Source organism: Gymnodraco acuticeps, unplaced genomic scaffold (assembly GCF_902827175.1).
Source record: "Gymnodraco acuticeps unplaced genomic scaffold, fGymAcu1.1, whole genome shotgun sequence".
Classification (NCBI taxonomy): domain Eukaryota; kingdom Metazoa; phylum Chordata; class Actinopteri; order Perciformes; family Bathydraconidae; genus Gymnodraco; species Gymnodraco acuticeps.
In genome coordinates this window covers 906,529-922,962 of record NW_022990251.1, presented here as the reverse complement: position 1 = coordinate 922,962, position 16,434 = coordinate 906,529, and the positions used below count along the sequence as shown (strand labels likewise).

The following is a 16,434-nucleotide window of genomic DNA, read 5'->3' as shown; positions in this document are numbered from 1 at the left end:
TAGACCCCAGACACCCTGTGACAGCCCCATGCGGACACATCGTTCTAGGAGGGAGGGAAGTAACGAGGGCCGAGAGGCAAGGAGGGAGGGAGGGAGGTGGAGTGGGGATAATGGGAGGTTGCATGAGGACAGACGAGGAGGGAGATGAGGAGGAGCGGCCTTGATTATATACATAGACATCCACCAGAGTGAACATAGAAGAGGAAAGAAAACTAATGTACATTTCTCTACGGGACACAAAGGATATCTTCAGAGCCTTTCATTGACATTCCTCGCACTTCCTTGCAGTAATAACCTGCAGCATACACTGTATGCAATATAAAAAAATCAATATTGCTACTTTCTTATGGGGGTACAAGTAATTTTACACAGGAGTGTTAAACCCAGGGCCAGTTAGGGATTGTTTCCACACAAATACATCTTAACTCCAAGCCCACATTTATTCACAAATTGAGTTTTATTCTGGATGTAATCCTTTTTATGTCTCTCTGTTGGAGCCACACTCCCAATTAACCAGGCCCTCGTCACATGACTGCCCCACTTATCTACACACCTGTTCCCACTTTCCTCCTCAGCTCTGCAGTTACCTGTCCTCACCCCAACCTGCATCTCATCCCCTCATCAGCCTCTCTCTGGCCCTTTCATTCCCTGCCAGACCCGAATAGTTTTTGATGTGATTTTGGCTTTGTAGCGTCCCTTACTTGGCCCCTTTACCCGGACTGCCTACCTTTTTAACCTGCCAGTAAGCCTATATTATCTTATTAAATCAATTGGGTGATATCCCTACTTCCTGTTTTCCCCACATCTAATGTATTATGTTAGTATCCTCACTAGAGTATTTTATATCCTTATGACCGGGGAAAAGGACTAAAAAAAAACACAATGTGTTGTAGCAATAGCCAATAGAAGCTTGAGTGTTACATAGCGATGTCACTATGTACTAGAAGTAAACAAAGAAGTCCAATGGAGGCATTATAGCAATTGTGTGGTGAAATATGTTTTTTGTTAACATGCATCTTCAAACAAGACTCAGTAATTGTTACGACTCCTGCAGTCAGACGCTGGCACACAGATATGTTGTTTTTTATCAGAAAAAGATTCATAAAAACTGGAGAGAAAGAAGGGAGGAAGGAAGGAAGAGGAAAGGGGGTCAACTGGAGTTCAAAAGGCTTACGGCTGAAAGAAAGAGACGTCCACAATGGAATAGAAGAAGACTGTTATGAGGGAAATCGAGAGAGGCAGCAGTGGGAAAACAAGGACAATGCCTGTGTTTGAGTCATCTTTGTCACTGTGACATTTTGGACGACAGAGGTGTGTGTTTGTTCCCTTCCCCACCCACTCAATTTGTAGAATTGATCCACTCCCTAATAGTGAGCAAAACAAAAAGTCAGCCTAATCCAACCTCTATTTATAACACAGATGGGAGAGAAGAGGGGAGGGGGGGGGGGGAGAGATATAATGCAACAGTGGAAGTGCTACAAAAAGCCCTATGACAGCGAGATAGAGGAAGACAAATGGAGGGAGGAACAAAGATGGTTGCTAATAGACTCACAGCAACAGGCGAACCAGTGTTTTAGATTAGCCAGAGTGTTGGCAGCTCTAGTTTGGACACCCCTGGGCTACAGCTAATTGCTTGAAAAATAGCTGTTTCTTTCTTGTTGTTGTTGACAGTATTTATGTGTATTAAAGCTGTGATAATTGTTATACAGCCCTAGAAAGAAAGTGTAGATACTCCTGATTCATTTTGAGCAGCAGTTGTTTGCTTGTTTCTCAGCTGGATAGGTTTGCTGCTCGGATATTCTGAAGCATATTGAGCTGTGAGATGGGTCTTTACTGGCTGCTGCAGGCGGTGCAGTAGGTGTAGACGGAGAACAAATAGTACAGCAGTGAGGATCACCTCAACTCCACGCTGCTCCCCACAGCCCCGTGCTGTAAGCTCAGGCAGACAGTGAGAACAGAGGCAGTGCTGTTTGCTGACTGTACGTACGTGTGTGTTTTCTCAGTCGTGCACCGACCAGTGTGGAGGGGATGGAGCTTCTAGGATTTGTGAGTGTTTCTTGTAGTTGATGATAACATATGATAACAAAATAGACTTGGAATATTTTCTAATTATGTGACGGATCAGATACATTTTCTCTCAGTGTGAAACTTCATTATTATTCATATTCTGCACCCTTTTTTTCTTGTGTTTTATGCAGATAAACATTACAGTAGGATTTATTTATATTATGTTTGTTTTGTCACTATTTGTATAAGTTGCCATTGATGTCTCCATAGGATTACGTCTGTGATCCAGACATTACCAATACGCCAATATTTCGAAAATATAAAATAATTAAAAAGATAATTTCAAACATGTTTCTTAAATATCTTTTAAATATTATTATTTATATTATATATCCTATTTATTTATATAAGGAAAGTTGATTGTATATACAAAAACATACACATTTAGTCCGATTAATAATGTAATTCAAATTAAGAAAAGTATAAACTTTTTTGAAAAACCTCAATAGAAGCTTTAAAATAAAAATAAAAACATTTAATACAGACACACATTACACACTATGTGCCTTGTCAGTGTATCTATCCCACTTAACATGATCATCCCATAAACCCTCAGACGAGTGCATACCATATGTTGCATGCTGAGAATGGAAAGTACAAGCTGATGTATGTTATGCATATACTCAGGGCCTAAGGAGCAGAAGTTCATGTTATTGTTTTACCACGCAGTGTTGGAGAGCATGGTATCACTGCCACAGATCGCTCGCCTGGTACAGACTGCTATGAAATGATGGGGGTTAAAAAACATCCATCTCTCTAAAACATATATGAGCTGTCCCTTATTAGACAGGCACATTGATCATTGATTATCTGATCCATCCCACATTCTCCACCCAGAATTCCAGCTCCTACCTTCTGGTTCAAGATTCGTGGTTCCCAAGAGCAGGCTGAACCGCTATAAGCACTCACTCCTGCCTATGTCCATTACACTTCTCAACACTCACATCACGTCATGTAATATACATTTAAATGTTGGCCATGAGGGTTGTTCAATAGGTCGCCATTGTCAGTAGGTGTGTCTTTGTATTGTGTATGTGAGATCGATGTATGAGTGATAGTATGTTAATGTCTTCTAATGTTAACAGCTTGTTTACGTTCATGTATGTGGAACTGCAGGACACAGTCCATAACAAATGTCCTTACGGGGACAATAAAGTATATTGTATCGTATGTGTCAAATAATATGTCAAAACAGGTTTTAATTGTGTTACAAAATGCAAATGTGATGCAAAAAGAGCTTAAGAATTCATGAATCTTTTACAAGGCAATATAATTGTTAATTATCTTTATATGATTATGCATGCTTCAATCAGGGTGTAAGTGGCTCACAGTGCACTGGGACAGACACTTGAGAGAAAGCTTAGGATGCAGAAACTCTCAATACTTGATTGTTTGTTCGGCTTTGGATTTTCTGAACGCACATTTTGAAAATGCATTACTATCTAGCAGCTGACCCCCACCTTTGAGTGTAAAAGGTTGCTATGAGAACTTGAATGCACCATCAGGGAAGATGTTTTAAAGCATTACCTGCAATTGAGTCCATTTTCTATGCTACAAACATAAAAGTTTTCCAAAAAATACATCAATAGGTCAAAGTGACATGATATTTATAACTTAGAATAATCTTAATAAAGCAAGTTTCCCATCGTTGTTAGTTGATGTTCACTCTGTATCGAGGTTATAACAGGACATACATTGACATCAGTCAATGTTAAATAGTTAAATCACGCAAAAACAGCGATATTGTGATATGTCTTCTTTTTCTTTTACTTAAGGAGCTCATTCCCTGTATCAAAAACCCATTCTAAAAATGCCAGAGCATGGACACACACACGCATGTCCCCGATGCAATCAGTATGGCCTTTGCCTTGATCCATTGTGCTCTAATGATTCAGCTTTAGCCCGGCTCGGTGGCCTATAGGCTGCTCTGCTGCTGTGCATCTCATCACATCCCATTCATCACCCTGTCCGCCTGCCATGACCTACTATTGACACACACACACACACACACACACACACACACACACACACACACACACACACACACACACACACACACACACACACACACACACACACACACACACACAATCATGAGACGGACAGCCACACACACAGATACACACAATCATGAGAGACGGACAGCCACACACACACATATACACACAATCATGAGATGGACAGCCACACACACACACACACACAATCATGAGACGGACAGCCACACACACATATACACTAGGGATGTGCATCTCCATCACTGAGGCCGATGCGATGCGCATCTCGATACGTTGCCACGATACGATACATTAACGATACATTTGAAACACCAGGCGATGCGATACGATACGATTCACCCCTGTTGCGATACAGTTCGATACGATTTGATTCAACATTATGCGATTCGGTGCGATACGATGCGATTCAACACGATGCAAAAATAATGATACTTCAATTTGGTACGACAGAGGATTTTTGTTTTATTCCTTATATGCAGCAAATCATACATTAACAAAAAAGTGCTTTACATATTTGGTACTGCACATCCCATCATGCCGTTTATTTTTTTACCTTTAAAAGCTCTCCAGAGTACAATTGTATAACACCTCACAGTTAAACAATGTAAGGATGCATTGCTCATGATTAACAATGTGCAAATAACAGCTACCATAGAGCAATGCCCATACAGCTGCCAGCCTGATGTGCTTAACACTCATTCATAGGCTAACTCACCAGTGAGCAGAAAGCGGTGGGTTCTATATGAACAATAAATAATACAGATAACCTTTCACAAACAGGTATTTCATAACTGCTTACAGTGAGGAATACATTTAAATTATTATTGGCCGTCACAGGCTGCTGTAAACTAAACACCACTCTCTCTGACAGAACACCTCACTGAGTGATTTAACTCATATGTCTAACTTTGAGGTTTCTCTTTTCAGCCGCAGACCCCATGTCGCCTCTTTATGTGCGTCGCTAAGTTCCTCGTACTACTTGTGTACTTTAAATCGGCTCGGCATCGTTAACAATTTGCGAGCGATTTTTCAAGTTGACCGTCTGTGCCGCGCACATATACCATCAGGACGTTACTGATGGGGTGCGGCTGCGGAGTGATACTGTGTGTATGCAAGCCCGCATCTAGGACGGATCTATGTATCATGGCTGTAGACCTGTTAAGTAATAAAGATACCTCATACAAAAGTCTACGGATACCTTATTACTCTCCATGACCTGCGGTCAACTATATAGCCTAGCATAAAGGACTATTACACCGTCTTTCTTGAACAATCCGAAGTGTTACCAAACGTTTGATTTGTAGGTATTTTTCGGTGCGCTGTGTTTCTCTTTCTCCTCGACTTCCGTGTGTGTTGATAACTGAGACTCTCGGCCTCCGTAGTGGCGAAGCAAATATCAAAGATCGTCTCTGCTGAGCGTTGACAAGATGAGGGGATTTTATATGAATGAATCGGTTTTTTACCGATGCAAAGACGCTACGCCATCGATGCATCGCGAGTTCAACCCGGTTCAACCCAAACTGTAGCCGATGTGCACTCTTTCAACCGGTGCACTCGCATCTTGAACGTTTATGCCGGTGCACCGATGCGAATCGGTGAATCTTAACATCTCTAATATACACACAATCATGAGATGGACAGCCACACACACACACACACACACACAATCATGAGACAGACAGCCACACACACATATACACACAATCATGAGAGATGGACAGCCACACACACATATACACACAATCATGAGAGACGGACAGCCACACACACACACACACACAATCATGAGAGATGGACAGCCACACACACATATACACACAATCATGAGATGGACAGCCACACACACATATACACACAATCATGAGAGATGGACCGCCACACACACATATACACACAATCATGAGAGATGGACCGCCACCCTGAATGAACCTCAGTTTATGCTTAACTCAAGGTTAAGAAGCAAATGCGCTCGTCAATAGAAGATCTTTCACACTGACATTCCTACACATCCATGAATAGTATACAGATAATCTAAATGTAAAGTTAAAAATACAGTTTTGCCGTTATGTTTTTCGCACTTTAATGAACATAAGAGCTGGAGATCATCATAAAAGGAAAAAAACGTGTTTATGTACAAATTAAAGTTTTGAAACTTTGTTTCACAAAATATGCAGCAGATCACCTTTAAATAGATGCTTGTAGATGGTTTTGGTCACAAGAATAATACACATTTCATTAGTATTTAAATAAATAAGATACATATTGTGAATAAAACCTCATTCCAGACTTTAAATTATATATATAAATCTACATGTTTTTTAAATGGGTTGACTTTCTCAAAGAAGATAAGCAGTAATAATTCAAACCCATCATGAGACAAATGACAGGTCTCAGAAATACAGAAAAATGCCGAGAAGTAGTCCTTCCATTACACTGTTACAATATTACCAGCGCTCTGTAACCTTTCTGTTAATTGGACCACTTGTACAAAGAGCTTCTGTGTATTTGCACACAGATGACAGTTCATCATTTGCCATGAGCAAGTTCCCTATTATTACAGCGTTGAACCTCCAATGTAAAAGGTCAATATTTATCTACACCTCACACCCACACGTGCTTGTGCACACACTCCATGGCATATCCATAATAATGGCAATGACAAAGGAAAGGTAGAAAAATATACTCAAGTAGAGCGTATGTGGGAGAAATGAAAATGCAAATTTTGAGGAGGTATGAAGTTCTGCGTTGAGTTGTCGCCACGATGGGATTCAATATCTTTTTTAATTACGGCACTGTGTAAGGAGAGGGTTCCATCTCTCAGTTTAACGTATGGGAAGATTATATCTCGGCAGGCTCCCACGCTCTCTCCTTTGTTAAGTCAAATGCTTTTTCCCTCTACAGTGAGGAACAGGAAAGTATGTGGGCTGAAGTTCCTAGGAAGTGAGCTGATGCATCAGCCTTTAACTTTTGTTTAGGTAAATAAACTACCCAGTAAAAGCACTTGAATAGCCTTTATTTAAATGATAACGTCCTGATTCCATATCTTTCCTCTCCATTAATCCGACTCATCCGAGGCCGCATGTGACGCTGCCTAAGAAAGGAAATTGCAAAAACGCAACATCTTGCAAGAAAGGCTGGAAAAGAAAAGAAAAGAAAGGCTAAAGGCTTCTTAATATTTAACAAACTATGAATGTGTCATACCCACTTAACGGGAAGAAACTCAGCTATCAGACAATATTAATAATTTTTAGCTAAACGAAACAAAAGGGTAATAACAAAGGCTCTGAATTAGCCCTGAGCGAAGAAATGCTAACGCACTTAGCACAGAATTCAAGGTAAAACACCCTTATTACTTATCGGATCTGCACAAACGAGATCGATTAGCAAGCTGAGATTCCACAGATTCCAGACATATAAGTATCATCACTGAGCGATCAGAACTCGTGGCGAAACGACAACGAACAACAATAAAATAAATTGCTTTACGGAGCCAACACGGCTAAAAACGTCATACCTTTGTTGTTTTCTGATCAAAAGTCGTGTTCAATGGCATTAAAACGAGAAAACTGCTGCTGAATGTTAATCCATAGGTTAATCCAATGTTTCTGTGTCACTTTGAAATGATTACTGATAATCCATCATTCAATTTTTATGTCAATAACGGAGATTTCATATTAGCTGCTACGATAACTACCAGAGTGTATGACAGCTTCCGGTTCCGGGGCATTCTGGCTACGCATCACTCATTCACCAATGGGTAATGTTTAGATGGATTTTAGGAACTCCCCCTCGATTCTATTGGCTCTAAAGAGGTGTCAATCATCAAAATCGACCGAGGGGGCCAGAGATATGGAAAATGCACCCAAATGACCCCAGAAGTGGGTTTTCTTTTCTAAATCTCTCTAAAAAGGTCAAATGTCACTTATTATGCATCAATCTTGATACAGGGTACTTATTATATGTTATATTTTAGTCTACTATCCCATCATTCAAGGGTGGTTTTCACTATAAGTAATGGTTTTTCTTTGGACGGACACTATACTTTAAAAATGTTTACTATGTTCTATCTGCATTTACTTTTAAAGTAAGGCCCTCTATAGCTTAATGTGCCACTAAGCAACTTTGGTAGGTAGGAACAAGGTCCCGCCTCCATAGGTGGATTCAGTTCTCCAACAACATAATAATAGATTTATTTTGTTAGCGCTTTTACAGGTGCTCAAAGACGACATCCATCAGAACCCAAGTGAGCATGCTCTATTAGCCCAATGGTCGAAGATCCAGGGAACATAGGGGCTCATAGTGTCATGCCATTTTGGCTTCATGCCCCACTGAGAAACTTTTATTGGGATCAATGTGCCCCGCCTTCAAAGCTGTATCCAGTCCTCTTTTTACATCCATATTACCCTGAAATTATACAACAACAACAAGAAAAATCTACCAGAAAATATTAACAAAGACTTTACAATCTAAGGCTTTTCATCTGTTATCTATCCTGTTACACGGTGAGGTTCAGCCGGCCTCTTAAGAGCATATCAATCATTCCTCTCCTCTTCTGCTGGCTCTAAGTGTTTACTGACAGCCAACATAATTTCCCATAAAATCAACAGCAGACAGTGACGTATGGGTGCAGCGGACCGCGCTCTATCGTCGTGACTAATCAGTCGCTTGATAAAGTGGTGGAAGCTAAGGGCCGCGTCTCATCAGGGGCCCGTGGGGGGTGGCGTCTCCGAGTGCCACGGTGGGCGGTGAGCTAAACTGGAACACTCCAATACAAGTTCAGGCCTAATCGTCTCATTGTCTCCGTTCTGCTTGAGAGGATCAGCAGCCGTGCTAAGCTCCTCTGGGTACCAGCCCTCAGCTGCTCTCTGCCATCTTGCTTTGTCTTTCTTGTTGTTTGTTGATTCTTTTTTTCAGTGGCATTGTCTTTTTTTTCTTATTTTGTTCACCTTTTCAATGTTGGTTTCCAGTTAATTATGGTTCCCTTATGTCGTTCTTGCGGTGCTGGTACAGAGGAAGTGACACTGCCTGTCAGTATTCCTTGTCTGTAGGAATTCACATCTTTATTTGTTCTTTATTATGCCGTTTTTTCCAATTGAAGCTGGCGATGTATGGATATCTTAGATTTCAGATATCCTAATACGTCTCGTATTTTCCTGGTTGTGAAGTCTGCTTTAGAATAAAGTGATGCTATTTTCTGAGTTTGACTGTTCTACCTGTTCTATTTATTTGGTTAATTAGTAATTAAATACATACAAAATTAAATGTTCATTATGTTTATGTTTTCTAAAAGCGTCAGGGGTCAAGCTTACCAAATCGTTGCAATATCGATATCGAGGTATTAGGGTTAGGGTTAAACTTGTGATATGTGATTTCCGACGTATCGCTAGTCCTCATTCCGAAAAGCAAAGTAAGAGTGATATCTTTTGGTGACGTTGACCTATTGCTGAACTTCTGCTCTTCCTTTAGACATAGGCAAGGCAAGGCAAGTTTATTTATATAGCACCTTTCAGCACCAGGCAATTCAAGGTGCTTTACAAAAATGAAAGACATTCAGACAAAGGCATTTAAAAACAGTAAAAGATAATAAAAGAAACATTAAAAGAAAAACAAAAAATGAAAGACATTAAGAAAATGGCATTTAAAATCAGTCATTAAAAAGAAAAGCTAATAAAATAAACATTAAAAGATAGAAGTTACAGTGCAGTCTAAGATATGAATAGTTCAATTATTTCGGTTCTTGATTTTTAATTTATTCACAGAACCTCCCTTTGGAAATCCGAACATTTCCGTCCCGATTGTTAATTTAGACTGATTGTTTTCACCATGTTATGCTCGCATGACATCCACAATCGGACCCTCAGGAGGGTGTACTAGTCCCCTGCTCTGCTTTGCGTTCCATAACAAAGTCTTTAAGTGTTACCTGAACACTATTTTTCACCCGTCGGTGCTGTGATACTTGTTCCTCAGTACAACTCACCTAAAAACTGATCGTAAACCCTGGCTACGATGGATATCCCAAATATCCTACTTTCGAGCAGTCCCTCTCATCAATGTCATGGAGAAATTAATTACGTTTAAATTTAAAACATTAAAAGAAAAAGTACATGGATAAAAGTTACAGTGCAGTCTAAGATATGAATAGTTCAATTAAAAGCAGCCACAAAAAGAAAAGTCTTCAGCCTGGATTTAAAAGTAGTCAGAGTTGTAGCGGACCTGCAGGTTTCTGGGAGTTTGTTCCAGATATTTGGAGCATAATAACTGAACGCTGCTTCTCCATGTTTAGTTCTGACTCTGGGGACAGAAAGCTGACCAGTCCCTGAAGACCTGAGAGATCTGGATGGTTCATCATTTAGCAGGAGGTCAGAAATGTATTTTGGGCCTAAACCATTCAGTGCTTATAAACCAGCAGCAGTATTTTGAAATCTATTCTTTGACACACAGGAAGCCAGTGTAAAGACTTCAGAACTGGAGTGATGTGATCCACTTTCTTAGTGTTAGTGAGGACTCGAGCAGCAGCGTTCTGAATTAGCTGCAGCTTTCTAATAGATTTTTTAGTGAGACCTGTGAAGACACCATTGCAGTAGTCGAGTCTACTGAAGATAAAAGCATGGACAAGTTTTTCCAAATCCTGCTGTGACATTAGTCTTTTAATCCTAGATATATTCTTTAGGTGATAGTAGGCTGATTTAGTAACTGTTTTAATGTGACTGTTGAAACTCAGGTCAGAGTCCATGACTACACCTAGATTTCTGGCTTTATCTGTTGTTTTGAACATTGCAGACTGAAGCTCAGCGCTCACTTTTATACGTTCTGACTTGGCTCCAAAAACCATTACCTCAGTTTTATCTTTGTTTAATTGGAGAAAGTTCTAGTTAACACTTCAACACAAATCAGAGCTTGCCATGTCACTATGAGTACGCCTCTCGTTCCCCAGCATCATCTCGTTTGTATGTGGAAATATTGACCATCTGCCGATAATCTAGTATAGGATGTCTAGGATTTGTTGAGGCTTTGCATGTATATTCTGGTAGCTGTCCCCAACTGTCTCCATGGTACAGTACATGGTATACAATGTTGTCCTTCAGCACCTGTTCTGTTTGTCTGTAGACATGCTAAACAAAATGACTAATGGAAAGCATATGATGGCATTATTATACAAATACCACAGGTTCTCCGAGTAGAGCTGATGATGTGATTAGATTTTGAAGCACCTTGATGCATAACATTTGCATAATTTTAGGAGATGGATGATGGCAGCCTTGGTGGAAAGGGATTTTTTTTGGAAGCTTTGAACACGTGATGTCATTATATTAGTGTCTTATAGAATACAATAGCAAAAGATGGTGCTATTCATTGATGTTATCGCAGTCAGCTCCCGGTCAAGATTCCTTCACTATTCATCGTTCGTAAGGTTTTAAACGGAAGCAGACTATTCTGCAGAGGTCTCTCAGAGGGCTGCCCTTAACATTTGTTTGCATGTTTCTCTGATAACTTAACATCCAGACATCTAATGGCTAAGATCCTTCATTAGAACTACATATAGTTAAAAATGTCCAAAATCTAAATGGTTTATTGTAGAGATTTGGATAAAAAGTAAATGTATTGCAGCTTCTGGTAGAAAAACCACAATGGTAATTCATAAAGAAAGGGGATACATCACACTAACAAATGACCAGATGAAACAGACCATTAACTCTTAAAAACATACGTACAGTATGCCTCAGAGTTTGAATACTGTCGGAGACATTTGGTGTAATGTAAGTACAAAGTTCAACAGATCAAGTCAATTGTAGACATTTTAATGCGGAAATATTACTTTGAAAAGTACAACATCCAACATTGATTGATCGATTGTGTGAATTCTGAGGCCGGGAACACTCGTTCATGCGTGGCATTCCAGACTTTTCTTTCAGTAGAAATGCAACAAAGCCAGAGGCCGAGAGAAATAGAAGGCCTGAGACAGGAGGAGAGACAGAGACAGAGGGAGGCTCGTAGCCGGAGAGCCTCACTCCTTCCTGTCACTGTGCCAGAACAATTCGCCCCGTTACTGATCCATGCCCACAGAGTCTACAGGTCAGCTGTGACAGCTTCATGGTGTTTGTGTGTGTTTGTGTCTTATGCGGGCGTGGGTGTGTACATCAAGTGCATCTGCATTCTGTCTCCCATGATGTCAGCAGCTGTCAGTCTTCATCTCCTGATGCAGAGAGGGTGTGTGTGTGTGTGTGTGTGGTGTGTGTGTGTGTGTGTGTGTGTGTGTGTGTGTGTGTGTGTGTGTGTGTGTGTGTGTGTGTGTGTGTGTGTGTGTGTGTGTGTGTGTGTGTGTGTGTGTGTGTGTGTGTGTGTGTGTGTGTGTGTGTGTGTGTGTGTGTGTGTGTGTGTGTGTGTGTGTGTGTGTGTGTGTGTGTGTGTGTGTGTTGTGTGTGTGTGTGTGTGTGTGTGTGTGTGTGTGTGTGTGTGTGTGTGTGTGTGTGTGTGTGTGTGTGTGTGTGTGTGTGTGTGTGTGTGTCATTCCCCACTAATGAAATGAGATTCAGGTAGCGAAGGGCACCATGGGGTTAGAGATGAACGAGAGCAATATGTTGCCACAGCAACAGTCGATGAGACTTCCACGAGAGAGAAGCAAGTGGAGGATAAGCAGTTGCCATAGCGACTCGCCATTGCAGCTGCCTGTACATTTCTCCCTCCCTCCCGATGCACTGGTTTCAGCTTTTTGTTTGTGTGTGTGTGTGTGTGTGTGTGTGTGTGTGTGTGTGTGTGTGTGTGTGTGTGTGTGTGTGTGTGTGTGTGTGTGTGTGTGATACCCTGAGTCACTGGAATATCAGTGTTTGTGTACCATGTGAAACATGTGATGCACGTTTCAGCAGGTATTACACATTTGTGTGTGTGAGCAGGTTACTCAGGGAGCCAGACATCCTCTCATCTCTCTTCCCTTCTAACAGATGCTGTAGTGGTTATTTATGTGTTTGTTCTGCACTACTGCTATTTCATATCCCCAGGCCACACACACACACACACACACACACACACACACACACACACACACACACACACACACACACACACACACACACACACACACACACACACAGAGGACTGTCACTGTGCCACGGTTCTAAGACTTGTGAGCCATATGCTACAGCGAGGCCCCTGGCAGGCAGGAGTATTGTTGCTCTCTGTCAGCTGGGGACTGGTTCAAAGGCCAACGAGGGCCCATCGGGGACCATGAACACAGCGCAGTGGTACCAGCCGTATGTTATAGCATCTGACATTGACATTCACTTGATATTTCCTGCATGCATTTTTGAAGAATGTTGCTGGAATTTGTCATCATTTAGCAATTCCATTTAACGAATCACTCCCTATCTAATAAGCAGAATAACACCATTAGATCAAGGACATAACAGATGACAATCAAGCCAATTCTAAGTGAAATCAAATGTTGTTTTAAGATAAATAACAATCTGAGACTCACTTTTGGATAAAACTTTGTGAGTCTATATCAGCATGTCATGGTTGTCGGCCAATGTCTGCTCCGGCCTGTGAACAAAACATTTCAGCCAATGAAATTGCGCTTTAGTTATGCATCGTGAAGCATTGATTTAGTGGGTGCAACAAGTGTGTCTGCAATGTGGAGGTCTATAATTGCACGATAAAACCTACAACGATCTTAAAATAAGTCAAAATGACTCGCACAAATAAAACAGAAAGAAGGATATAGCCCCTTCAGTCTTTCAGCATCATTAATAAGATAATAGGCTGCCTATATTTTGTTCACTTTGCCCGGGCACAATGTTTATTCTGCTAAAGGAGAAACGTAATTCTCTGCAACAAAAAAAGAAATGCATTAATCAGCCAAAATGACCCATGATATAGTCATCATCATCATCAGTACTTGCTAGAGAGTTTCTCAATAAAACCAACCCTAAACTTTGTGTTCTAATGATAGAAGTGACTTTCACATAAAACCTTTTAGTTATCTTTCCATTTTTGAACCTCAAGGTAGGATCCTTTTGCCAAAAGCGATGGCATCCAAGAAAACAGTTCTCTAGAGATTCCCCACAGGGTAATTGACCTAGAAAAAAGGTTGCTATTACTGTGTCTTCAGCTCAGGGTAAGTTACCATTTGCATTTTTGGGAGTTCCAATGTGCAAAAATAAAATGAGGAAATTATGTAAATTCATAGCAGACAAGATACATGAGGAGCCGATGGCCTTTTGTTATCTGTCGGTTTCACAGAATGTTCTTCAGGCTCTCCTTCTTCCTCCCTAATAACGCTCCTCGTGACATATTGACGCTGATATTGTGTACCTGTATATTGCGCTTGTTGGGGCCAGAAGCGTTTGCCCTCACATTTAGACCAATTTGTTTTTGTTGTACACAAGCTACCTGTCTTAATATATGCACAGCTCTCCACTTTTCAGAACAATTTCGCACATATGAGTATTTTGTCATAGTATACTGTACATAGGTTTTTGGTATATCTATATTTCATGTAAATCATTTTCTATATCTTAATGTTATAATAGTTTTGTTATAATAGTTAACATTTTCTGGTTGTTTTCCTTACATTTGATCTTCTTTAACTGTGTATATGTATGCGCCATATATACCAAGGGAAATTCCTTGTATTTGTTCTTGGCAATGAACGTGTTTCTGATTCTGATTTCTGATCAGCTACAACTCATTACCCATGTTTGTGCTTTATTAACACCTCGAATCCATCGCACATTTCTCCTTGTTCGAGTGATTTGGTCAGCCCTAGCTTCAGTGTACAATAAAGACTGTCAGAGGCTTGATAGACAGGTTAAGCTGCAATATGCTACACCACCCGGTGCTTTTCTTCCAGCATTATTGCTTTAATCACCAGGAAACATTTGATGAGATCACTCTTGTTATTGCTGGAATCGGTGCTTGGAATCTAAATGACCTTGAGCTCCCTTTTTATTAAGAGCTGACATCCAGCTGCAGGGAGTTGCTCAGACATAAACATTTATTTTCATCCCGCCGAGCAATTTTCAGTTTATTGAGTATATTATAGTCTAACACAATATGTGATCAAAAAGAATATGAGAAGAGTAAATACACTTATTGACTTGTTGTTTTCTCCTGTTTAGATATTCGTGACCGCAGGAAGAAGCCGGTGATGCTGTTTATCCACGGAGGCTCCTACATGGAAGGCACCGGAAACATGTTTGACGCCAGCGTCCTGGCCGCCTACGGCAACGTCATCGTGGTCACCATGAACTACCGACTGGGCGTGCTCGGTAAGTGTTTGGAAATCAAAACCGCACATCTTCTCATTTTCCCTTTGCACTCAATCATCCGCGCACACATGCAAGTCGATTTCTCCTCCGCAGACCCTTCGTGATTAGTGGTTGATGGATGGCATAAATAGAATTCATCAATCTAATGACAAGCCGTGCCGCCGTTGATCATGAGCGCTCACTCTCCTATGGATTTCTTTTGTTGATTATTCCAGTCTCAACACTCTGATTATGTAATTATGCGCTTTCTTTGAATGCTGCATGAAAGCGCTGCAAACCGTCACATTTAAACCCCCCCCCCCCCTCGCACTAAAAAAGCACTGTATTCATCTGTCACTTAGATCCTCGCACAAAAAAACAGTACTTCTTGAGTTTAGTTTAGAAGAGGCATTTAATATGTTGGACACGTTTTGTCACTACAGTTTTTGAAGATCTTATCAGATTGTTGTCTTTGTCGTTAAAACTATTTATTTTCAAAGATGATCAAGTTAAAGGGGCCCTATTATGCTCATCTTCAGAACTCAGAATTGTATTTTGTGTCTCTACTGGGACATGTCTCCATGCTGTAATATTCAGAAAGCTCTTTATTTTTCTCACACTGCCTGTGCTGCAGCATCTCTTTTCACCCAGTCTGCTCTGATTGGTTAGCTGGCCGGCTCTGTTGTGATTGGTCAACCACTTAGAGATGTCCCGCCCCTTAGTCTATCACGTACAATGTGTTGGAGAGCTAGCCGCAAGTGTTACATAGTGATGTCACTATTTTACAGAAGTAAACAAAGGACTACAATGGAGGCCTTTCAGGCAGGGGGGGTGGGAGAGAAACTCCCTCTCAGGGAACACATGGATGTTATCCTTTGCAGACCATTTACATGCACGCAAACCTCTATAACACAGTACAGGAAAGGGAAAAGCCCAAAAATCCTAATAGGGCCTCTTTAAAAAAAGAAAAATGAATGAAATGCTCTAGTTGGAAGATAAATGACAGGAACATTTGTTTGAGTAAAGACAAAGACTCAACATTGTCTATATTTTTATGGATTTATAGTTGTTTTATACATCAAGTAAATCCATCCTTTTCCAATTTA

General features: G+C 40.6%; 1 protein-coding gene across 2 annotated transcripts in view; it reads left to right on the top strand.

Annotated features, from left to right (window-relative positions):
* Positions 1-16,434, top strand: part of nlgn2a (neuroligin 2a) — a 206,420-nt gene that overhangs the window by 129,290 nt on the left and 60,696 nt on the right. For both annotated transcript variants that reach the window (XM_034220548.1, XM_034220547.1), the window contains one exon: positions 15,200-15,349. In XM_034220548.1, the coding sequence (XP_034076439.1) occupies positions 15,200-15,349 (150 nt within the window). The remainder of the gene's footprint in view (positions 1-15,199; positions 15,350-16,434) is intronic.